Source organism: Plasmodium coatneyi, chromosome 12 (genome assembly GCF_001680005.1).
Source record: "Plasmodium coatneyi strain Hackeri chromosome 12, complete sequence".
NCBI classification, from domain to species: Eukaryota; Apicomplexa; class Aconoidasida; order Haemosporida; family Plasmodiidae; genus Plasmodium; species Plasmodium coatneyi.
This window is the reverse complement of record NC_033567.1, coordinates 1,917,609-1,940,869: the sequence shown is the minus strand read 5'-3', so window position 1 is coordinate 1,940,869 and position 23,261 is coordinate 1,917,609. Positions and strand designations below refer to the sequence as shown.

The 23,261-nt window shown below is 42.1% G+C and overlaps 10 protein-coding genes across 10 annotated transcripts; 5 read left to right on the top strand and 5 right to left on the bottom strand.

Annotated features, from left to right (window-relative positions):
- Positions 1-9: 9 nt before the first annotated feature.
- PCOAH_00040910 (Uncharacterized protein) lies at positions 10-960 on the top strand (the record flags this gene model as incomplete). Its single annotated transcript, XM_020060879.1, has 1 exon — positions 10-960. One exon carries the CDS (start codon positions 10-12, stop codon positions 958-960), a length of 951 nt encoding a protein of 316 aa, XP_019916220.1.
- A 479-nt stretch (positions 961-1,439) lies between these two features.
- PCOAH_00040900 (Uncharacterized protein) lies at positions 1,440-2,551 on the top strand (the record flags this gene model as incomplete). The annotated part of the gene is made up of 2 exons (XM_020060878.1): positions 1,440-1,755; positions 2,025-2,551. Coding segments are annotated over 2 exons (843 nt in total), but the record flags the coding sequence as incomplete, so codon positions are not given.
- A 1,162-nt stretch (positions 2,552-3,713) lies between these two features.
- On the top strand, positions 3,714-4,967 carry PCOAH_00040890 (ATP binding protein; the record flags this gene model as incomplete). Its single annotated transcript, XM_020060877.1, has 1 exon — positions 3,714-4,967. The coding sequence occupies one exon, from the start codon at positions 3,714-3,716 to the stop codon at positions 4,965-4,967; it is 1,254 nt and encodes a 417-aa protein (XP_019916707.1).
- Positions 4,968-5,726: 759 nt separating this feature from the next.
- PCOAH_00040880 (Uncharacterized protein) lies at positions 5,727-6,275 on the bottom strand (the record flags this gene model as incomplete). Its single annotated transcript, XM_020060876.1, has 1 exon — positions 5,727-6,275. One exon carries the CDS (start codon positions 6,273-6,275, stop codon positions 5,727-5,729), a length of 549 nt encoding a protein of 182 aa, XP_019917092.1.
- A 665-nt stretch (positions 6,276-6,940) lies between these two features.
- PCOAH_00040870 (Uncharacterized protein) lies at positions 6,941-8,834 on the bottom strand (the record flags this gene model as incomplete). The annotated part of the gene is made up of 8 exons (XM_020060875.1): positions 6,941-7,066; positions 7,186-7,266; positions 7,438-7,567; positions 7,708-7,808; positions 7,915-7,994; positions 8,093-8,166; positions 8,339-8,411; positions 8,555-8,834. The coding sequence occupies 8 exons, from the start codon at positions 8,727-8,729 to the stop codon at positions 6,941-6,943; spliced, it is 840 nt and encodes a 279-aa protein (XP_019916809.1).
- A 527-nt stretch (positions 8,835-9,361) lies between these two features.
- PCOAH_00040860 (Lysine--tRNA ligase) lies at positions 9,362-11,529 on the bottom strand (the record flags this gene model as incomplete). Its single annotated transcript, XM_020060874.1, has 2 exons — positions 9,362-10,910; positions 11,113-11,529. The coding sequence occupies 2 exons, from the start codon at positions 11,319-11,321 to the stop codon at positions 9,362-9,364; spliced, it is 1,758 nt and encodes a 585-aa protein (XP_019916506.1).
- Positions 11,530-12,135: 606 nt separating this feature from the next.
- On the bottom strand, positions 12,136-13,457 carry PCOAH_00040850 (Small nuclear ribonucleoprotein E; the record flags this gene model as incomplete). Its single annotated transcript, XM_020060873.1, has 4 exons — positions 12,136-12,401; positions 12,537-12,661; positions 12,789-12,878; positions 13,009-13,457. 4 exons carry the CDS (start codon positions 13,054-13,056, stop codon positions 12,380-12,382), a joined length of 285 nt encoding a protein of 94 aa, XP_019916217.1.
- A 538-nt stretch (positions 13,458-13,995) lies between these two features.
- Positions 13,996-14,997, top strand: PCOAH_00040840 (Uncharacterized protein; the record flags this gene model as incomplete). Its single annotated transcript, XM_020060872.1, has 1 exon — positions 13,996-14,997. The coding sequence occupies one exon, from the start codon at positions 13,996-13,998 to the stop codon at positions 14,995-14,997; it is 1,002 nt and encodes a 333-aa protein (XP_019916971.1).
- Positions 14,998-15,662: 665 nt separating this feature from the next.
- On the top strand, positions 15,663-17,384 carry PCOAH_00040830 (Uncharacterized protein; the record flags this gene model as incomplete). Its single annotated transcript, XM_020060871.1, has 1 exon — positions 15,663-17,384. One exon carries the CDS (start codon positions 15,663-15,665, stop codon positions 17,382-17,384), a length of 1,722 nt encoding a protein of 573 aa, XP_019916683.1.
- A 491-nt stretch (positions 17,385-17,875) lies between these two features.
- Positions 17,876-21,205, bottom strand: PCOAH_00040820 (Uncharacterized protein; the record flags this gene model as incomplete). Its single annotated transcript, XM_020060870.1, has 1 exon — positions 17,876-21,205. The coding sequence occupies one exon, from the start codon at positions 21,203-21,205 to the stop codon at positions 17,876-17,878; it is 3,330 nt and encodes a 1,109-aa protein (XP_019916384.1).
- Between the last annotated feature and the right edge of the window lie 2,056 nt (positions 21,206-23,261).

Here is a 23,261-nt window from a genome sequence, read left to right as displayed (position 1 = left end):
TGGTAAAAAATGAATTCCTCCTTAAAGGGCATCGAAAACGAAAGCAACTTTTTCATCAAGTCATTCTTCGAGTCGCTATCAAATTTTATTAAAAATGTGAAGATCGAAATAAAGGACGTGTTCGAATTGCTTAACTACCCCTGTGTGTATCAAAACTGCAAAAAAAAATTCAGCATCAGCGAAAATGAGGATTACAAAAGCACGCTGGAAACAAATGTCATAAGCAAAATAGACAAAAAGAACATAGAAAATTTTCAGCAGTACCAGAAGGAGTTGCAAAACATGCTGCAGAATATTAAGGAGCTTAATGACAAGTACAGAATGGACGTTCCTTTGCTTTTTATCATCGAGAATTTAATAACCCTACACCTGATTAATGAATACAAAATAAATAATATTGTGAGGAAGATTCAGGACCATAATATTGCTATGCCTGAGCTGAAGAGCGACTTGCCAAGTTACTTTGTTCAAACGTTGGAAGTGGAAGAAAGCGAAAATGATGGAGAACTGGGACGGAAGTTAAGCGAAACGAGTAACCTATCCATTAATAATAGTGTAGTTAAGGATCTGCTAGAAACCTCACATGTTAGAATAAATTTGTCTAAATTGAGAGAACAGGATGAAGAGAATTATTTCCACGCGGGGAGGAGACCAGTGTACAGCTCCACCTACAATTCCAAGGCAAATGACCTTTTGGCATTCAAAAAGGAGGAGACCGGAGGAGGAGAAGATACCCCTGGAGGGGGAGGTATACACACTGTTGGGGAAGAAAACAGCCTCGCCCACGTGATGATGAAGGGCGATGAAAGGGGGCTCCCACAACATAGGGATGAAGAGGATCCCAGCAATATGTCTGTGCGGAAAAAGGAGGAGAAGAAAAGCATCATTGAAAATATCGGCTTGTCCGAGGAAACGCTCAAGCTGCTTAATTTGCTGCCCCAAAAGAGGAAGGCGGAGTGAAAGGTGCGCGCTGTGCTACGATCGGTGGAAGGTGCTCGGTAAAAGATGACGCGTAGGGAGGAAAAGCTAAAAATTGATGCAATTCGCAGAAAAACACGTATACAACTTTTCAGAACATGCAAAGGCAAAAAAACGCACAATGCTTGCCCATCCGTGTGCACACAAGTGAACTGAGGAACTTCGCCACATTGTACTGTGCTTCATACATACAAAAAAAAAAAAAAAAAAAAAAAAAAAAAAAACAGTGGGGTTAACAGCCGATTTGTTCACTCACCAAAGGTTTACTAATCTGCGGATTTATTGACTAGCCATATGTAAAATGGCTATTTTTTTTTTTTTTTTTTTTTTCCTTTTTTACCTGTCCTATTCATACATTTGTATCCGCAATGCTTGACGCATGGCGATGAGTAAGACGAATTTTCCTTTTTAAAGAGCGAAAAATGAAGATTTAACATTTTTCCAATTTGCTGACTGTGAGTTTTGTCAAGGGGGCTTGGCGAGCAGCGCAGGAGAACGCATCCCATAAGACGGCATCCCGACCAAAGCCATCCAACCGAAGCAGTCACAACGAAATTATCCCACCGGACGGCACAATGCATTTCGACTTCACCCTGCAGACCTGCTGCGAGCGAAACCAAAACATCACCTTCGTCAGCATTTCCGCGTGCGTGCTGATAAACGCCCTGTTTTGGAAGTGCAAAATTTTGGAGCCCTTCAAACTGCTGACCGTTTTTTTGCACGAGTTTTCGCATGCGTCGGCCTGTTGGTTGACGGGGGGGCGAGTGAAGAGCATAGGTTCGTTTGAAAGGAAGAAATGAAAAAAAAAAATTAACCTATGCATTCGGCTTGGTTGCGCGGCTAAGCTCGCTCGTCCGGGAAAACACCACCCCGTTGTACATATATCTTTGTGTGTTTGTGTGTATGTGAAGTGAACACTTTCTTAAAGCATACCATTCTGTGGTTACCTTTTTTTTTGGACCACTTATGTAACATTTTTGTACCGCTTCATGCGAATTTCATTTTTTTTTTTTTTTTTTTTCTTCGCCCTTTGTCGGCAAATGCAGAGGTGAACAGAAATCATGGAGGATGCACAAACACAATTGGAGGAAACCAATTCCTAATTCTACCCGCTGGCTACATTGGCTCCTGTTTCTACGGGATGTTTTTTATTTTGATGGCCTACATAAACAAATGGACGTTGATCACATCCACTGCCTTCTTATGTTTCCTACTCCTTATAGTGTTAATTTTTTATGCGAATAATTTTTTCTTAAGGCTTCTTTGCGTCCTCTTCTTAGCGCTTACCATTTCTGTTTGGGTTTTGTGTGTGCATTTTAAGGAAGATGTGCAGTACTGGCCCCTAAAAATAATCATGACTTTCATAGGCGTCCTCAACCAAATATATAGCATGGTAGACATAGTGGAAGACTTAATTACGAGAACTGTGCCTGAGTCCGATTCGTATAAATATGCAGAACTGACCAAATGTAACTCCAAGTTTTGTGGGGCCCTATGGTTTGTGGTCAATTTGACTTTTATATGTTTGACCGTTTATTTGATCGGTGCAATTCATGTGAAGAGCTTTAACGATTGACTGGGCCTGGCAACTACATTCCGGTTTGTAGGAGCTTCCTTGGACGGGGGCCCAGCATGATGTGCGCTCCACTGTTAATATTGACATTGCTTTGGGTGAACTGTAAAGTTATTTGTTCTGCATAAATATCGCTTAACTTCTTTTTAAACGAAAGTTCGCTTTAACCGTGTGCGGTGATTACACCGTTTGGACTTTTCCTTTTTTTTTTTTTTTCCCTTCCATTAATTTTTAAAAAAATCCGTGCTTCCTGAAATTTTCAGGAGAGAGCAGATTAGTAGCAGAACGGGCGTAGTATAAGGTTGCATACGCGAGGCATACATATGTTTAATTAACCCATTGGGTGCTCCCTCTTTGGTTTTTCTCCTCGATACACCCAAATTGTAGAGGAAAAAAGTCCAAATGAAGGAATCTTCCCGTTGTATCAGCACCGTTTCGGTCATGCCATACAAAACGCTCTCCCCGTTGCTATTGCTGACATGCAAATAGGGACCGCTGCGCAGTGGGGGAATACCCCCAACAGTTAAGATGCATACATCTGCATGCGAAGTGGGTGGCAAAAGGAAAAATTGAAGGCATATGGGCGCGGTGCAATGCGAAACCATTATGATGACCTCAGTTCTCATGTGACGACTTGCATAACCTGAAAATGGTGGCCAACTTTTGCAGGATCACCTGTTATCTCAATTTGTAAGGCGATACAAACGTAAAAATATATATATATATATATATATATATATATATATGGAAAAAACCCCAAAAGGGGGTTGCATAAATAACCTTTCCTTTTTTGCTGACCCACAATGGAAGGCACATCCACAAAGTATTCTAAAATGGATTTAAAAAAATCCCAACCACCCATTTTATCATCTTTAAATAAAATATTTTAGAGGGGGAAGTAATTCGTGGGAGGATTTTTTTTTTTTTTCCCCACGTTGTCCTTCCAGCTAGCTATTTTAAAAAACATGCGTGGCAATACCAACACATGTTTGTAAAAATTGAAACAGTTTAGCATCACCCCCAATTGGTTTGCAAATGCCACGTATGGAATAGTGGACAGCCTAGCTGTTGTACTTTTTTCCTATACGTGTTATTACCCCCTCCGTTATTTTTCTTTTCTTTTCGCTGAATAAGAGAGAAATATTCCGCCCAGTTGAACAAGATGAAGTACGGGCAAGTCGTGGTGGGCCCTGCTGGGAGCGGGAAAACAAATTATTGCAAGCTGATGAAAGAATTTATGAAAATAAAAAAACGAAATTGCTATGTAGTCAATTTGGACAGCGCGAGTGAAGAGTACTACTATGAGAGAAAGAAGAAAGCGATGAACACCACGTCGAATATCGAGAAGGAATTGAAACAATATTATGACACCATTTACGACATCGACATAAGGAACTACGTGGATGTAAACAGCCTAATGGAAGATCAGATGCTTGGTCCAAATTGTGCTTTACTAAGGAGTGTAGAATTGTTGTATGAAAATTCATATTTGCTGGAAGACGAATTAAATAACTACGACGATGATGAAAATTATTTCATCATTGATACTCCTGGACAGATAGAGTTGTACACACACACGGATTATTTTAAAAAAATTTTAAATATATTTACTGATCAGAATATAAGATTGATAGTTGTCTTTTTAGTGGATATTTCTTTTATTAGTTCGAATACAAAGCTGCTGTCAGCGTATCTGACAAGCTTATCCACCATGATAAACTTTGAATTGCCTCACATTAATATATTAACCAAATGTGACCTTTTGGTGAGTAAAAACTACTACCAAGAATTGAGAAAATTTAAGCATAACAATAACTTCTTTTTCCAGAGGAAGTTGTATAAAAAGATTAACAGAAAGATTAAAGGTGGTCGAGGTAGCCGCTTTTTTCTCCAGGACAAAGGAGAACAGAGTAACGATGAGGAAAAACGGCCAGATGAAGATTTGGGTGATTCCTTTCTCAAAGAAATGGAATACATAAACGGTGAGAAGTCTTTTAAAGACGAGTATATTTTGTGTTCCGATTATGACAAGAGAAGCGTTTCAAGTTTCTCTTCTGCGAGCATGTCCCAGGCAAGGAGCGAACATTTTGGAAAAAATTCATCAGACGAGCACAGCAGTAGCAGCGTGCGGTCCGAAGAACTTGAAGAAAAAATTTACCAAAAAAATTATGAAAAATTAAATGATATACTTTCTTTGGATCCTCATGATATTGTCATGACGGCCAACAAATGCATGTCCAGGAAGTACTACAAACTGAACAATGCCTTTGCGCATATTATCGAGGATTTCAATTTGGTCTCCTTTATCCCGTTAAATATCTACGACGATGATAACGTAGATTTTATTATCAACTCGATAGATATGATCATACAGTACGGAGAGGACAAGGACGTGAACGACAATTACGACATGTGATGCGGATCGAAGGAGGGGGGAAGCTCCGCGAGAATCGTTTGCAAACGCCCGTCAGAGGCAAATAACACATTTTCCGTTTCACCGTTGTGTGAACATTTTGGCGCACTTCACTTGCCATTAAAAGGGGGGGATATCGAAAATGACTTTTTTTCTTCTTGGCAATATCTTTACCGCATAGATCACTTCTTCGCTTTTAAGTGCCCCCCTTTAATGCTTGTGCGTATGTTACTTTTTTCGTCCCATGGAACATCCCCCATGATGTATTTCCAAGGCAAACCTACACACACATTTTTTTTTTTTTTATTAACCGAGTTTGTTTGTGGACATGCGGTACATTTCCTGTGGGACCTTACAAACACGAAAGGGGTGTCAATCAGGAGGAGGTACTGCTAATGTGGGAATATACCATCGTCTCAACATTGCGTAATTTGAAACGATAATTTTTTCTTCATTTGTTGGTTCATAGGGTAGCGGTAAAAAGTGGGGAAAAAAATATGAACAAGCAAGGCGTTTTGGAAAAAAAAACAGCTAAACAGCTTTCAAAAAAAAAAAAAATATGAACAGCCAAATCGCTTTCCCAAAAAAAAAATGCGAACGACGTAACCTTTTCATTAAGAAAAACAAAATGTCATAAAAAACTGCCTAGGCAAGCCACCGCCCTTGCAGAATAGACAACAATTTTTTGCAGACAAACGAATAGCTCTCTGCTACGAAAAAGTACAGTATATGCAATGCCAACTGGCCTGTGAGGTGCTCGATTTAAGTTCCCCCCTTTTCTATGTTGAGCGACTTGATGTTGTACGGGTGTACGCCCAAAATGCCCAAATGCTTATTGAGCAAATACTTGGTTACTTCTGCGAAAACTACGTTAATATCTTCGAAAAACATGCCCTCAATGTTGACCACGACGATATTATTTTCTACATTGATGGCTTCGAGTATACTGTGTTCCGTGAAGTAAAAAGATTTTTCTCTCTTGAAATTTTCTATGTCCGCTTTGACTTCTTGTAGTGACGGAATGTAGTTGTATTTGTTTCGGAATATGTTTGAATTGTGGGAAATGTTTCTGGACGGTTCGGTATTTTCATCTTCTTTTTTTTCACGCAAACTGAATTTGTTACTACCTCGGGGGTGCTTCTTTTTGGCAGCGCAGAAAAAGTAGTTGCTGCCGTTTTGGAGGGCCTTCGAGTTTGCACCGTACAGTAGGACAGGTGAATTTCGGGGGCTACTCAAGAGTGGCCTCTTCAGGGAAAAGCATTTGGCCGTAAAACGGTGAAGAAAAAGAAAAAGCAGAAATATCAATGTCATTATTGCTGTGTTGCGCCTGTTGTGCCGTTTGTGTGATTACATTGGAGGGTGGGAAAAAAAAACAAAATTAAGCGAACAGTGTGTGAGGACCATCCAGAGCGTGCCTTTTTTTACATTAGCGGGGTGTATATTAAGGTGGTATCCATTGACTGACTTTTATTCTTCTCCTTCACCCTCTCTTGTGAGCTCTTCGAAATAGGGCCAAAATGCAGTACTCATTCGCTGGGAAATTCTGCTTGGGGGAGTGCCCTTCCTCACATGAGCAGCGTCCCGTGGTTTTGCCTCCTCTAGCGGGGCAACGCTTCATGGAGGTCAACTTTGTTCGGGAAATGCTTCTCAAAACGTCGACAGGTTTTGGAACCCTTGGTACTGTTTTTTCCCACTTTGCTATTAAATCAACACTACAGAAGTGGAAATCTCTAAAAAAAATTCATCTCCCCACCGGGACGCTCTTCCAAACAGATCATATGCCAAAGTGTAACGATGTGCGGGACTTTTATATGTGAAGTTGCATGGCTTGCTTACCCCTTCTTGGTTTCGCATCATTCGTTTTACATCTTTGGCGGGATCACCTGATCAGCATCACATTTATTTGCACACAGTTAAACTTGCGCAAAAAAAAAATAGCAGCGACATTTTGCTGCCAAAATTCTGAAATAACCCTTTTATATTTTATATAAGCTTTTGATACATCCAGTTTTTGTGCGGTCTTGTGCACTGTTCGTTTTTTTCTCGGCTTTGTTTATGGTCCTTTTCAAATTTGCATTTTCCTTTTCCATCTTGTTGCATTTCTGCACAAATGGGGATTTACATTACGGGCGAGGATGAATAGGATCTGTGTGTGTGATAGATTTGTACGTATGTTTGTATGGATGTATAATTCGTTTAGGGAGTCCTCTTTTTGGGTAACCTGCTGTAGTATGTGGAGCTTGTTTTTTAAATTTTTCAAGGCGTGATTTCCACTGTCATTTATTATGTCCCGCATGGCCTCCTAAAAGGGGACGTTGTTTGGAGAGCTTGCTGGATCGGTAGGTATAGGTGTAGGTGTACACACCTCCGAGGGACGCTCACACGCGAACAAAATATAACGACCTGCTAAGATAACAAAGAGGCAAAAAAAAAAAAAAAAAAAAAAAAAAAGTCATAGAATGGACTGATGTACCTTACTTTTCCGACTGCTTTCGTCTTTTTTTTTAATCAAGTCTTTTATCTTCAGCTCGTACTCCAGCTTCTCCATTTCGTGTTCCTTTTTAATTTCTTTTAATAATGAGGAGAGTTTGTTTATCTCCTCACTGTTGTTTGCAGGTGGGGTGGGGAAAGGCGGATGAGAAAGTGAATCATTCATTAGTGCACTGTGTACATGTAGTTGCAAATGTTATTTCTCCGTGGCACCATCTGAATGTGTTAAGATGTGCAAGCCTCTTCCGCCTACTCCTTTGACACGATGTCCAAGTCAAGCTCTACTATTTGACTCTCTAGTTGGAGCAATTTATTTTTGTTCTCTCTCTGCATGGAAAAGAAGCTCATATGTAACTGTAAGCTCAGAAAAGGGGAAGACATTTTGTATAGGCCATTTTATATTTTTCATTTTTGTAGCATTTTGTTAAACGTTTTTTTTTTATGTTGTTATTTTTTTGACCAGCTTGCTATCGTATTCTTCCACTTCTCTCTGTTTCTTCATTTCCAGCGCTTTTGTTCTCTCCTCCATGAGCAGCTTGTCTGAAGGGGGATGCAGTGGGGGAGCGGTTGGAATGCCGCCGGGGAACACCTCCCCCCTATGGATGGATATGCTATTTGTGTTGCCTCCTCGCGCATACCCTGTTCCTTTTCCCTCCGTAGGGATTCGATTTTTTCTTTAAAATCATCGTTCTGCCTTTTCACGAAGTCGTAGCTGTTTTGGTTACAATCAGGGGGAAAATTTGTGTAGGGGGGAAGAAATGTATCTTTAGCTGCTTCGCATGCTTGGCATACACACAGGAATGTAAAAAGAGACACTTCTTTTCTCACAACTTTCAGCGCTCAAAAAGATTGGGAAAGGTGGAGAGACAGTCCTTGTGACGGACCTTTCAGCGTAACTGTGCTTTTTTATTAGTTTATCTGTGTGCTCCCCTATAGCGATTGACATTTCGAAATTCTCTGGAAAGGTGAGAAAAAATGATGAGCTAGCTATTTCGAGAAAGCGAAGAATATACACACATTGTTGCCTGAACGGGTCATGCAGCTAGCTATTTTTTTTTTTTTTTTTTTTTTGCATTTTTTTAAAAAAAGTTTTCTTGTACTTTTTTTTTCCTGTTCGTACTGCTCCTTGATTTCGTCAAGACTCCTGAGCGCCTCAGTGAGTCTCAGCTCGTTTTGTTTTTTCCGGTTGAGGAGATGTTCGTAGGATTTTTCTAAGTCTGCGAAGTTTTTGAGGAAGTGCGCCACGTCGCAGGAGGTCGCGTCTTTTTCCGTCATTGGGGAGGGGAGGCAATAAAAGGTGGTGATAGGTATCGACTGGTAGTTACGGTTAAGCGTTTGACCCAGTTGTGTTGAGAGGCGGACAACAGCTACGTGCGTAGCAGTCTGTGCCGCAATGTCGCGAACGCTGCAGTGGCAAATATCAGTGAAGTGATGGGACGATACTAAATGGGGAGGGAACAAATGAGGTAAGTCCTACAGCCGCGGTTCACACAACAGTCACACCTGCACTCCACTAGGCGAACAAATACAAACGAAGCGCCCAGCACATTATTTGTCTGTACGTACAGCATCGGCATTATAATTACAAGTTCATCTTTTTTGAAAAGTTTAACTTGTGTACGTCGGGGAGAAATATACACGCGGGGTAGAAGCACCACATGGAGTATGGTACGTGTTATGTGCCAGATGGTTATACGTGTATTTGAGTTAGGGGGTGGTCACAGAATGGCGGGTGATTGGTGGGAAGTGTAGACAAACGCGCCAATGTGTACGTACATAATGCGCAGAGGGGTGATTGGGAAAAAAAAAAAAAAAAAAAAAAAAAAAGGAAAAAGAGGCGCAAAATGATATGCACAATGTGGGGATTGCAAAATGGTGTGCAAAAACGACGATTAGGGGAGGTCAAATTAATTCGCAGGTCGCATGGTCGGGAAGAGGATGACATCCTTAATACAATTCTTGTTGGTTAGGAACATAGTGATTCGGTCGATACCGAGGCCAAGGCCACCGGTGGGGGGAAGTCCATATTCCAAGGACGTACAATATGCAGAATCAAACTGAAAGGCCTCTGCATCTCCTTTTTCCCTATCCTTCTGTTGCGCTGAAAAGCATTCCTTCTGTAAAAAAGGGTCATTCAATTCAGTGTAGGCATTTAGGACTTCCTTCCCACAGATAAACATTTCCAAACGTTCAGTTAACCCTGGTTTGGATCTATGATATTTTGCTAAGGGGCTCATAATTTGTGGGTGCTCAATAATGAAGAAAGGTCTGTTAGGATATTGATTTTCTATAAAGTGGGAAGCTAACTGATCTAGTAGTTTCGCAGCAGTTGGTGGGTTTGGCATTTCGATTTTATTTTCTTTAATCAAATTGATCATTTTGTTAATCGTTTCTGGAGAGTCAAATGGTTGTTCTAACTTTGTGTTGGTTAATTTTTCTAGCTCTTCCACGATGGAAACTTTAGGATATGGAGGGGTGAAATCTATTTCTATGGGATCTTTCTCTGGCCCATCTTTATTATACATTATTTTGTATGTCCCAAATAAGTGCATAACTAAAGAGGAAAAGAAATCTTCTGACCATTTGATTAGGTCGTAAAAGTCCGCATAAGCCCAGTAGAATTCACATGAGGTAAATTCAGGGTTATGGGTATTGTCTATGCCTTCGTTTCTGAACACCTTTCCTATTTCATAGACCCTGTCCATCCCTCCTACGATTAGCATTTTTAGAGGTAACTCCGTAGCAATGCGGAGGTAGAGATCCAAGTCTAAGTCATTATGGTGGGTAATAAATGGCTTGGCACTTGCACCCCCTGCTACTAAATTCATGGTTGGAGTTTCTACTTCTATGAATCCTCTATCGTTGAGAAAATTTCTCAGATAGTTAATAATCTTCGTTCTGGTAATGAAGGTACTTCTGGCGGATTCGTTTATCATTAAATCTAGGTATCTCTGTCGGCACCTAATTTCTGTGTCCTTTAATCCATACTTCATTGGTAGCATGTGCAGACAGGCAGAGAGGATTATCGTTTCTTTGGGGAATATACTTAATTCTCCCTTTTTGCTTTTTCCTGGGAAACCCACAATTCCTACGATATCTCCTCGTCTTATCTTGTCGTACGCTTCTTGAAAATTTGACTTGGTATGATCATGGAATGCGAAGTTGGCTAGCACTTGTATTTTGGCTCCATCACCAACCAAGTCGAAAAAGCGCAGCTTCTGTCCTGAGGCGGATACCCTCATTATTCTTCCTGTGACATTTAGAACGGTATTTTCCAGGTGCTCTCCGCTGGCCAGGTTTTGGTACTTTTCCACAAATTCTGGCACAGTTATTGTCCTCTCAAATTTGTGTGGATACGGGTTGATGCCTTTGGCCTTTTGCTCCTGGATGAACTTGGACCTGTTCTCGTAGTACAGCCGTGGGTCGATCTCCGCCTCCTCTTCCTTTTTCTTGTCCCTGTGGTGGGGTGGTTAGGTAGCGATGTGACAACGCACAAACACAGCAACGCAGAAAACATGGCAACACGACGGGGATGTATGCACATATGCCACTTATCACTCAAACATACGGAGGAAGCACATATAGCGCAGGGATAAAGGGGTACGGCGTAGGGGGAATGCCCCTCCTCATCGTATCTCTCTCGAATTGGTTAGCTTACTTGGCCTGCTGCTTATTGGCGACTTTCTTTTCGCCCTCCATCACATGCTCTTTTTTCTCACTCATTTTGGTGAAGGTCTGTTTGCAGTTAATCGGGCAGATGATATTTTTATTCTTGTTCAGAATTGTTAATGGGAAGGAATGTTGTTTGTAAAAGTGGCTGCCGAAATTTTTATGGTACCTCAGGATGGGGAGTAAATCTCTGAACATATGTGAAGATGTAAAAATATGCTTCGTAGAGTTTGTGATTCTGTTCAAGCGTGGTTTTACCCAGGGGGCGCTGCTTGTCGTTATGGTTTTTACTTTCTCGCGAACGAACGGGATTTTAATTTTTGGCGCGAGTTGTACTTTGCCGATAGCTTGGTGCAATTTTTTTTTTTTTTTTTTTTTTTTTTTTTCTTTTTTTTACCTGACCCTGCAAGGTGATTTTTTACTTTTTGGCGAAACGGCACATTTAGCTGTTTCGCCTGGAGTTGCTTAAAGCGGGACGGAGGAGGTAGGCTCTTCCACTCCCTCAGCGTGATCGTAGTTTCTATTGTGGATAGCACAGAATGCACAGATGGAAGGAACCAAACGTTAGGCACATACTTATGTTAAAGTTCTATGGATGCATGTACAGTATTTACATTTTTGACCATGAGGAATAAAAAAAAAAAAAAAAAAAAATGACCTCAATTTATTTTGTAAACATGCTGCGTAGTGAAATGTCTTCTTACGAAACACGGGTTGAGGGAGCTGTGGTGAATTTCCCTGTCCCATTTTACCATCACCTTTTGATGGGGTCAAAAATGGGCAGCATCATATTCGCCCCAAAGTGACACCCACGGATGGAGGGAGCAACTGGAGAAGAAACGCCAGTTGGTCGTAAAGCTGATGCTTTTTAAATTCCCCACAGGAATGTTAAGCAAATGGGAAAATACTAAATTCGTGAGAGAGTGGTTGTTGTGGTGGAGCTTCACAATGAAGCGTTTTAATGACACACTGTTATGTGGTCATGTCATTATATGTTGTGACATTTTAATCATTTAAAAAGGGGAAAAAAAAATAAAAAAAAAAGAGACGTAAAAATAGGGGTGTTTTATTTTTTAAATCAAATGCGACAAACAGGAAGGGCGGACGCTTTATTCGCACCGCACATTTTAGTATCGATATGAAGCCCCCCTTCGGGAGCAGAGTCTTAAAGAACTAGTGAAAGAATTGCTCAAAAGGTTCGGTCACAAAGTGGGTCTCAAATTTGGAATAACTGGAGAGTAAAACGTTCGAAGCACCTACTCTTCTTCCTCCTTTTTCCTATACAAAAAGAAATACAAAAAAAAGGGGCGTGTGTAAGGGGGGCGGGGCAATTGCAGCGGCAACAAGCCTTCCAAACGGATACATCAAACATATGTAATAGACACTGTTCCCATTTGTCGCTTCATTTCTTACGCTTCCATTATTAGCGTGATGGTGTCCCCCTTGAGAAGAATCTTGCCGAGGTCTTTTCTCGTGTTCTTCTTAACTGAAACTTCTGCTGATTCGTCTAGCACCATATTCATGTATTCATCGAAGCCCTGTAAAAGTTGGTGGGGCGTGGACCGTTGGAAAAGTGTGTCCTGCTGTAACAAACGCATACACATATACATACAAGTTACGTACGCATGCCCACCCCCGCCTGGTGTTGCGGTGCAAACGCCTTACCAGAATTTTTCCCTCAATGCGGGTGTCTGGTTTATCATAGAGCCAAATTTGGACCACCGTTTTGTTCGTGAAAAACCTGAAAATTTGGTTCTGCGAAAGGGGGGAACAAGTGGATTGGTATATATGACACGTAACAGCATTGCTTTTTGCGAGACCGAGTTGTGCATCCGCATGGATTTTCGTTTTCGTTTTCCTTTTTTTTTTTTTTTTTTTTTATTACTATAGGCTGGGTCATAATTTTTTGCAACTTCTTATTCGACACCGCCATTTTGCTCCACAGGTATTTGTATCGTCAGTAGGGTGGGGGTTCTTCCGAAATGGGAAAAAAATGATCATTAAGCAAGGAGGTAGTGGCAACCTCTTCCTAGCCAGTGATGCCTACCCGTGGGGGAAAAGGCTTATTCCTGTACCTACACAGCTGTGGGCATACGTCACGCACTTGGGCGGTGACACAGTGGGTTTCCCAGTAGGGAAAAATCTGGGACAGCAAGGAAGGCAACGCGAAGTTGTTCGTACATAAAAAATTGTGCTTGCTTGTGTTTTCGCGTATTTTCTTGCGTACTTTTTGCTGCGTATTTTTTGTATATTTTTCAGCGTTTCTTGTGGGCTCTCCCGGGTGGTAAATGAACAAAGTGGGAATATTTTTCCCGTTCTGCAATTTTGCGACGGGGAGATTTATCTGCCTTTTGCCCGGTCAGTTGGTTCACGATTAGGTAGTTGAGAAAATTCGAAGCAGTAAGGTAGAATCACATAATTGCGTGATGGCATTGATTATCCGGTTTTTGCTGCACAACTGAGTTGGCGTTTCTCCTTACGCGCGGCCTTCTCGACACTGTCATTTGGGGCGACCTATTAATCCCGGCGGGCGCGTATATCCCCAGAGAAAAAAAAAAAAAAAAAAAAAAAAGTAAAAACGAGGAAGAAAGTATCTTTTTAAAAATTGCCTACAAATTGCGAGGATGCCAATTTTGCCACCATGCAAGGCGAATGGACCCTACAAAACGTGGCGGCAAAGAAAAAAAAAGAGGAAGAGAATAATAGGAGTAGAAACGAATAAAGGAGGAGGAAGTGAAGAAACGCACAAACGAACGGCGCCCCAAGGACGGGCATATATTTATGGCTGTACCATGCTGCCAAAAAGGAAAAAAAATTAGTTAACAGTTTGAAGCTGCTGTAAAGCCTTGCTCTACTTAAGTGAGGAGCAGAAATGACGGAGGAGGAGAGCATACCAGGGGAAAAATCCCAAGGGGGAAAAAACGGAAAGGATCTGCAAAGGTATATGGACGAACTGTGGGGATTCGCCTCCAATTCTGGCGATGAGAAGGAGGATATTGAAAAAGGAGATGGTGACGGGGTGGTGACCACTTCAGACGAATCGGAAGGTGAGGCAAATGGTGAATGGGGAAGAAAAAAGGTGAAGGAGTTTCACTCTCGAATGTTGTCTCATCACATGAATCATGAAGACGCTTGTGTTGGTAAGGATGCCAATTCCATCTGTGAAAGCCGCAATGGTAGAACCTTCAGTGGAAACAGTAGCGATGGGGAAGACACCCCAACCACGGGGAAGAAAAACATGATGAACAAGAAAAAAAGAAAAAAGGAAAAAAATCACCCAAATGAAAAGAACAACCTTTACTCAATGGATGATAAAAAGAGGAAAAAAGGGGAGGATAAAAAGAAAGCTGCAAAGGGGACAAATTATAAGGAGGACGAAGAGGAGGTTCCCATATGGAAAACCCCCCTCCCGAAAGAGACAAAGGCAAATGCAGTGAACGAGAAGATCAATGGATGGGAAAATCCATCATATGGGGTACAAGCACAAAAAACGAAGAAGCAATTCCCTGATGAAGGCACCAGACTAAATAGAAAAAATATTTTTACCGAAAAAACGGAAGCCAAAAAAGAGTTCATGAATGTGGTCCACGAAATAAGGAAATTGACTCTACCCCACTTGGATAAATTTCAAAGAAAAATTGTGGAAAATCATCAAGTAAAAATTTTAGGAGGTAAATTCGACAAAAGTCCAAAGGTACATTATCCGGAACTTATGCTTCGAAAGAAGTCCATGAAAAAGTACATAGAGAAGAGAAGAGAGCGAGAGAAAATGATGGGTGTCAAAACGCAGACCGGGAATTACATTGACATGCAGGACGTAAATAGGAGGAAAAAGAGGATGAAGAAGGAGCGGACTTCGTCCAAGTTGTTTTAATTAACGGGGTTAATCCCAAGCAGTTAGGTGATGCGATCTGCACACCATAAACGATTAATCTGACACATGTTTACAGTTTCCTATTTGTGACCCTTTATTCTTTACATGACAAGAATATAGGCCTTTTTTTTTTTGGTACCATTTGACAATTTTTTGTTTTTTCCGTTCCGGATGTGCGAACTTACACTCCGGGTAACTTTTTTTTTTTTAATCAATGTGATAAAAATTAGTTATGTAGGAGGGAAAAAAAAAAAAGGAGGAAAAACAGGCATCACCAGGTTGCCCTTTTTTAAAGGCACGTACTAACAATTTGCAAAAGGGGGACGTTGCTATTTTTCTTCTTTTTTACCGCGTGGATGTGTGGGGGGCCACACTACTTGCAGTTACCTCTCCGTATGGGTGACGTGAAGGGGCAAAATAAATAGCAAGCCAATGAGCATCCCCCGAATTGGTGGAAAAAAAAATATACACTACAGTACATTACAGTGGAGCTGAATTATTTTTTGTGCAGCGTGATGGAAGTGTAGCATTTTGGCCAAATTGGGGAGGAAGCAGAATGGGGGAAAGTTCCTCTTGGCGAAGCGGCCATATAAGCGTCATGAGTGCAGTGCTGGCAAACGTAACACCGCAAAGCGTAGCACCATTCTGTATTACCCCCGTCCCAAATGGAGCAGGGCGAAGAGTTCACGAGACAAATTTCCCTGTGGGGAACGACCCACCAGGAGATCCTGATGAGTAGTTCAGTGTGCCTACTCGGTAGCAGCCTCATCATCCTGGAAGTTGCAAAGGGGTTGTTGCTCAGTGGCATAAGGAATATCACCATTGTAGACAACACGTGTGTAACCACGGAGGATGCAAAATATTATATTTTCTCCAAAGGGCATGAAATACTAAATGAGTACAAGTGCAAAGTGGTGAAAGAAAATTTGATGAAAATGAATCAGCTAGCCAATATTACATGTATAGTTGAGGATCCATTAAACTACATGAACGAGGTGGAATCAAATGGGGACACCTACGACGTGATTGTCTGTAACTTATCTGTAAAGAACAATTTGTCTGTTGAAAATATATGTAGGAGGAAAGGCAAAAAAATTATAACGTGCCATGCTGAGGGGTACTTAGGTTATATACATGTGAGTGCGAGAGGCCACCTGTATCTGCACACTTGTGGCAAAAAGAGGAGAGAAAAATCCGAGTGGGGGATTTATACTCACTTGTCTCTGTCTCTCTATGACGAACTGAAGGAATACATACGGAGGGTAGATTACGGTAACATTCGCGGTGGCAGGTGGAGGGACAAAATTGTATTCCTGGCGAAGTGCTACCAAGACTTTCGCGCAGAGGGGGGCAGCGGCATCAATAGAGTTGACCACAACTACTGTGAATGTGACAACGAAAACCATTGTGATCGTCCCTTTTTAACATTCCTTGGTGAAAAACTAAAGTTGAAGGTTGCCCCCCGCTTCCCCCCCCCGGATGAAGCAACCTGCACGATGCTGAGCCCAAGGAGCGTCACGCAGAGGATTAAGGAGGCCCTGCTTGGAAAACGAACGGAAGGGCCCCCCTATAACCACATTTTTATATTCCTGGTCGTTTTAAAGAGCTTTATAAAAGATCGAAAGGGGTTACCCTTCCTGCTGGACCTGAAAAATGAGCAACCTAATGATAGTGCGACGACCAACTGTCTGGACAAAATTTTGCTAAACAGAAAAATGAAGGACGAAAAACAAATCGAAAAACTTATCGACAAGAAGAAACGAAAATATGAATTTAGGAAATTGTTTGATCTGTCCCATTTTGTGTATTTTTTCTGGAACTTTCTTTTTATTCGAAGGGTGGAATGGAGTGGCTGGGGGGACAATTCCTTGCGGGAGCACTTCCTAGAATTTGCCTTTCTCTACGGTTCGGGATTGAAGCCTATTCGAGAAGGGACCCCCCGTCCACTTTACCGTCATTTTTTGAAGCAGAAGACGAGGGGGGATTTACTCCTGTGCGGCAGACACGTGAACCTCCTACATTTTGGTGAAAGAGACCCGAATGGGAAAATTAAAAAGGAATTAAACAAGCGTGTTGAATTATCAGCGCCACATGATGAGGGGGATACAAACATGGTTGAGCAGGACGATGCGAAGGGGTTGCATTTTTTACTCTCCTATGTAGATGCACAGAGAAACGTTTTGTTCAACACGGTGCGGAAAGTGGAGAGCACATTCCACCGAATGGTTTGCAATGCAGATCGTTACGGTGTGTGTGCACAGATGGTCATTGCGGGTTTGGTTACGCAGGAGGGGGTTAAAATATGTTCACAATACTTGGAGCCGCAGTTGGGTTATTTCTTCTTCACGGGGGGGAAACGGTGCGGCGGTTCCAACATTGGTACGTGAATACATTGGTATGTCATCAGATTATCACATTAGTGCTTGCGCCCTGACACGCTTCACTGCATATTTGATTTCTCCCCGCTTGGCCAAAAAAATAAAATTTTTTTTTAACAAATTGAAAGAGACAAGTTTTGGTGGCACGTGGTACCCAAGACGTGGCGGCGCGCAGACAGACACGATACGCGAACGTAAAGCATAAAGATACGAAAACAAAGACTACACAAACATACCAAACAAACGACGAGTTTAAAAAAAAAAAGGAACGATTTAAAAACGAATTAAACGATTGGAAGTTACTTGTGATAACTTTTTTTCTTTGGATTTTTCCCCGCAAGGTAGATCCAGCAGGACGGATGATGCTCTGCTGGTTGGGTGGCTTAATGCTGCGCCATGTGAGGGGGAGTCAGCAAAGGAGTTGAATCAGTAAAGGGAATCTAACTGCAACCCACTGGAGGAACTTTAACTGGAATGTGAACCCATGTAGGGCGCCGTACCTACTCCTTGGGGACCTGCAAGAAGGAGGGGGGAATGCTATTCCTCTCGTAGGAGGAGCGGCAGACCTCCTGATCATCCTGTACCGAAATGTGAATGCTTGGCTCGAAGTGAATTCCAGAGTAGAAGTAAATCAAAAAGTAGATAGGATAATCTTGGTAGGTATTCCTAGGAAAAAAAAACTTAGTATTATTATTAATAAAGGTGATTAAACCAATGTTGAACATTTTTTGGAAGCCATCATAATCTGTCTCATCCCCCCAGTGGATGTGTCCTGTCCTTGTCCTTTCGTAGAAGAAGGCAGATGCTTTTTCTTCAATTGTTTTCGTCTCAATAACTTTATTATCACAAGTGAAATGGTAGTGATTATTTTTAATGGACCAGTAAGATATGCAGTCCCCATTATGTTTGAAGAGTAGACTTTTGGTGACTAGTCCATCCTTTGGTCTTGTAATTTTTTTATTAAATGTGGTCTTCATAATAATAACATAGAGATCCTGGTTGGCATAATTTGCCTTACTGTTTACGTTGTTCAATTTGTTCTTCAAGTTAACAAAGTTAAAAAATGGGAGAATGGTACCTGATGTTATTTTTTTCACAAAAACATGAGAACCGATTACTTTAGATTTGAGATTTGTACCGACTAGCGTATGCATGTTCTTCCTTTTAACATTTTTCAATTCATCATAGGTCATTTTGTTGGCTGAAAGGGATACTAGTTTGAAGAAGATGAGCTCGTAAATTCTGAACCCCCCCTCATGCACTTCGTCTAGGATTTCATCATATTCTGTCATATCACTGTTGGGGTCCATGTCGTCTACCTTGTTCGGATCATACTCCTCATCGTTGTCACTTTGGTTGTCACTTTGGTTGTCACTTTGGTTGTCATTTTGGTGGTCACTTTGGTTGTCCATTTCGCTGCCTTCCGTAGCATCTGTGGACTCCCCCAACTGTGTTATAGCCCTATTATACAGGCGACTTTTTTTATCGTATTCAATTTGCGCCAACCGCATGTTAGAGCATTTAGGGGTACTCCTCGACGTGGTGCATAGAAGCCCTTGTTTGGTTAATAGCCTTTTGGGTCTCACCATATCGACGGTTTTACTGTTTGTAGTGTTCGACGAATGTGGCACGACTACATGTTCGTAATCATCCTTTACAGATGGTGTGGATTCTACGACCTTCGAGGTGGGGATTTCAGTATCCTTGGATGAAATGCGAAGGGACTGGTTCCTACCGACGGTGGGGCTTCTTCCACGTTCGCTCTGAGCATTGTCACTACTTTGGATGCTTCCATTGCTACCGTTCGTGCTGTCCCTCTTGAGCGAGAGTGTGACGGGATCGTGCTTCCCCGTTGTCGTGTTATCTGCAGATTGGCTGGGCCCGTAGGTGACCCGGAAATACGTGTCCTTTGTGGATTTGCTTCCCTCTCCTACTTCTTCCACCTTCTGAAACTGCACCATTTTATCCTCCTCTGCGAGGGCCACGTTGGCCGATTGGGACCCGCTTATGCTAAGGTTGTCCTGACTACCAGTCGTGTATTCCATCCCCCGCTGGGCGTTTGAATTTAAGGGGCGCTCCCCCCGATTGGGATTTGGAGAAGGTCCACTTTCCTGCATGACGCCTTGAAAATCGTTACCACTTCTGTTCCTACTTATGTTGCTGCGTCTCATGGGTGGTGTGTGGCCCCTTTCTCTTCCCCCGCTGAGATCACTTCCGCTTCTGTTACTGTTTTGGTTGCTATTCACGTCGTCGTTATCGTTTTGTTCTCTACCTAGGATAGGTCCCCCTCCCCGTTTTTCATTAGCAGAGCCTTTTCCACTTCCACTAGGGTGAGTGCCACTAGGGTGAGTACCGCTGGACCCCGGACCCTGTGTGTTTCCCTTCTGGCAAGTGTTGGACATACAACGGGCAGCGCCTTCTTCAGTATTCGCAATGGGAGGTCGTCCACCAGAGAAGAGGTACTTATTCATGTAGTTGGAAATGAGAACCAAAACGGATTTGTTCTTCTCGTCCTCTTTATTCCCTTTTATAACTTTATATAAATAATCCTTCTTCAAATAGTAGTTAGTAAACTCAAGGTTTATGAGGAGGTTAAATTTTTCCTCTATGAACTGTTCGTCTATTTCGTAGTCTTCCGTGTACCCAGGAAAATATTTGATAAAATAAAAGGTGCTTAAATACCTCAAATCGTTAACATTAAACTTTGGGTCATTTGTTTGTTTTACATTTCGCACATACCAAGGAAGGAAGGAGCTCTCCGGGACGGCTGGATTGGGGGTCACGTTATTAGTTCGCACGCCATTTTTGTCCAACAAATATTGCAACGATAAGAAAAGGCAATCCCCAGATCCGCACGTTTCCACGTGACATAAGGTCTCATTATGCTTGGAGAAGAATTCGACCCAATTTCTTGATGCCACTTGGAAGTTATTTTTAGTGCATAAATTTCGGAAGTAGCTCATTTGCAAGTTCGTCCTTTGGCCCATTTTCATGGCGAGGTTGTTTGTCCTTGGTGGGTTTATTGTATTTTGTGCGGTGGGTAATGCTTCTGATCCCGCTTCTGCAGACAATGGTGCAGGTTGCTGTTGTTGTGATGGTTGTTGTGGTGGTCGCTGTGGTGGTCGTTGTTGCTGTTGCTGTGGTTGCAGGTCCGCTGTGGATAGGTTGCTTTTTAGCTTGAAGTGGACTTGGTTGTTTTTCGAGTCAGTTTCCATCACAAGGAGCATGAGCTTTGTCGTGCTCTCCAGGTTGGCAGATAAATTTATGGTAAAGCATTTTCGCAACGTAATAAATTGAACTAGCTTTTCAAAATAGGATGCATTCTTTTCTATGTCGTAACTGATTACGTCTTCCAGTAGTTCCTGTAACTTTTGATCGGACAGATACTGTTCCTCACTTAGATTGTTTTTTTTTTTTTCTTCTTGTAACCTTTGAGTGAAGTAGGCAAAATTATCCTTTATGAATTTAAAAAATAGCTTGAAATAGTCATACACCTCATTTTTAAAATTTTCATAAAAAAGATACTTCACATTATCTATTCCTATGTCCTTCAGGATTACCTTCTTTTCGACCGACTTAAAACATTGCAATAGCATATTTTGCAACGCCTTCAGGTTATCAAAATGTTCTTCACTGACATACATTTTTTCGTCTCTAATATTAAACACAATTGTGGATGCCTTCACTTCATTTTCATTTCCAAGGTTACTTATAAAGCCGTCCTCTTTGTTTATCCTTAGGGATAGCACGGAACTACACAGGTAGATGGCGAATAGGGTCACCACGAGCAACGCACGGGGCCACGGCGCCGCTCCCCTTTTCCCCGCCATCTGTTTATGTGGGGGGTGAGGCAGTTCTATTTTTGATAGTTACTAGGTCGGCGGAGTGACAATCAATAAGTGGACGTAATGGAAGTTACCAGGTGGTAGTTTCTACACCGTGGGGCTTCTGTCACGTTTGCCCTTTTGCGCTTCCTCTTTACATTCCACCCTGTTCTCTACCGCCTGTGCGAGTGGCACAAACGCGGGGAGAAGTATACAGACGGGGGAGACAAGCGCATATACACGCCCATATGCACCAGTGCACGCTTAGATGCTGCACATGCATATGCATACAGGCGTGCCCCTTTTGGTCAGCGTCCCATTTTCAGCATCCAAGCGTGCACTGGTGCATCCGCCAGTTGCAGGAAATGGCGGCTAACAGAAAGCAAAGGGGCAGAGAAATAACTAAAGCGCAAAAAAAGAAACAAAAAAAAAAGAGGAAGCAGATGAACGCCTGTGCATGCATGTGCAAATGCATAAAGGCGTTCGTTCATTAATATGAACAGTGTTTATAATGGGTACAATATATGTACTGCCGCATGTCACTTTGGGAAAAAAAAAAAAAAAAAAAAAAAAAAATACAATGGCTTGACGATAGCTGCCTGGTAAAACGCATGTGTTGTGTCCACCTTACCGTTAACCTGCGCATACAACTTTAACGGTAAATTGAAACGCACGCGCGGGGGCAATTGGGGGGATGCAAACAGCATGGTCAGCGGTTCGGGGTGATTTCACAATTGCTGCTTCCACATTTTTGCACCTCTGCACTTACGACTTTTCGCCTTTTCGCCTTTTTCGTATTCCCCCATTTTGCACTTTCACATTCCGCATCGGTCCCGCACAGAGTGGACGGCGAAACTGCGGCAATACGGGGGTGGTCATCATTCCAGGGGCGAAGCATGGTACGAATTTCTGAAAAAAGTGCATGCGCGTATGCTGCGTGGCTATCCCTCAGCACGCACGCCCCTGTGCATACGCACATGCACTTTTAGACATCCCTCGTTGGAAAAAAGAAGAACAGTGCAGAACGGCACAGCCATTTGAGATGAAATTGACGCCAATTTTAACAACGTAAGAGGTGCATCCACTCTGTGCTACTTTCGCTAATTTGCGAAAAAGTTGGACAGACGCAATGTCTGCATGGGGTTAAACAATTTGTAATGCACAATTATTTTATTGTTTTTTTTTTTTTCTTTTTTCCCATTTGACTGTGCGGAATGAAAAAATTAACGTCATTTGGACACACGAATGGAGTAATCACTGGACGGGGAAGTGAAAGAGGCGCCGCTGAAGAGAGCTACTCGGGCATTATTGCCCACATTTTATCGTCTTGTCGTTGCACTTTTTTAAACCTACAGGAGTCATTTTGTCCTGTCGATGCGGAATTACGCAAGGGGTGCGAATGTAGCTAAGGGGATACACTGCACATTCCTTCCCTTTTTTTTCTTGCATGCTCCGAACGAGGTGTATTTTCTTTTAAAAGGAATAAAATGTGAGGGAGATAATTTTTTTTTTTTTTTTTTTTTGTGTAGAAGAAACACACATGTGTAGAATACCGGCTGGATACTCCCCACTGGTGAATGGCGCAAAATTGGCAACTGAAGAGGTGCAAGCTTCAGCTTACCCTTTGCCCGTCCACCATTTGGGGGTGTTCCTACGGCGAGAGTTAATTTCCTTATGCTCCATAAGGCATTAACAATCGAATGTTTTTTTTTTCCTCTTTGCGGTGTTTAGGCGTTCGTTCTCAACCCGCTTCATATTTATGCACACACCGATGGATGAGCGGCTTCACTTGGAAGTTCATCCCCTTCATTATTCCATCACTGCATACGCACGTTCATGAATACACGAGATGAGATTAGTCCTCCCCCTGTCCAGAGACCGCTGTACTGTCATGCTGCTTCCACGATTGGGTGATATGGACGCACATGTGCACATTACTGTGCCTTCGTCATTTGAATGTTCGCGGGGAATGCCGGTTTGACACTCTGTCCATTTGTCAGTTCGGTCGAATGTGCTGCTAGGTGGACTTCCTACGGAAGGGGGATATTTTCTTTTTTGTGCG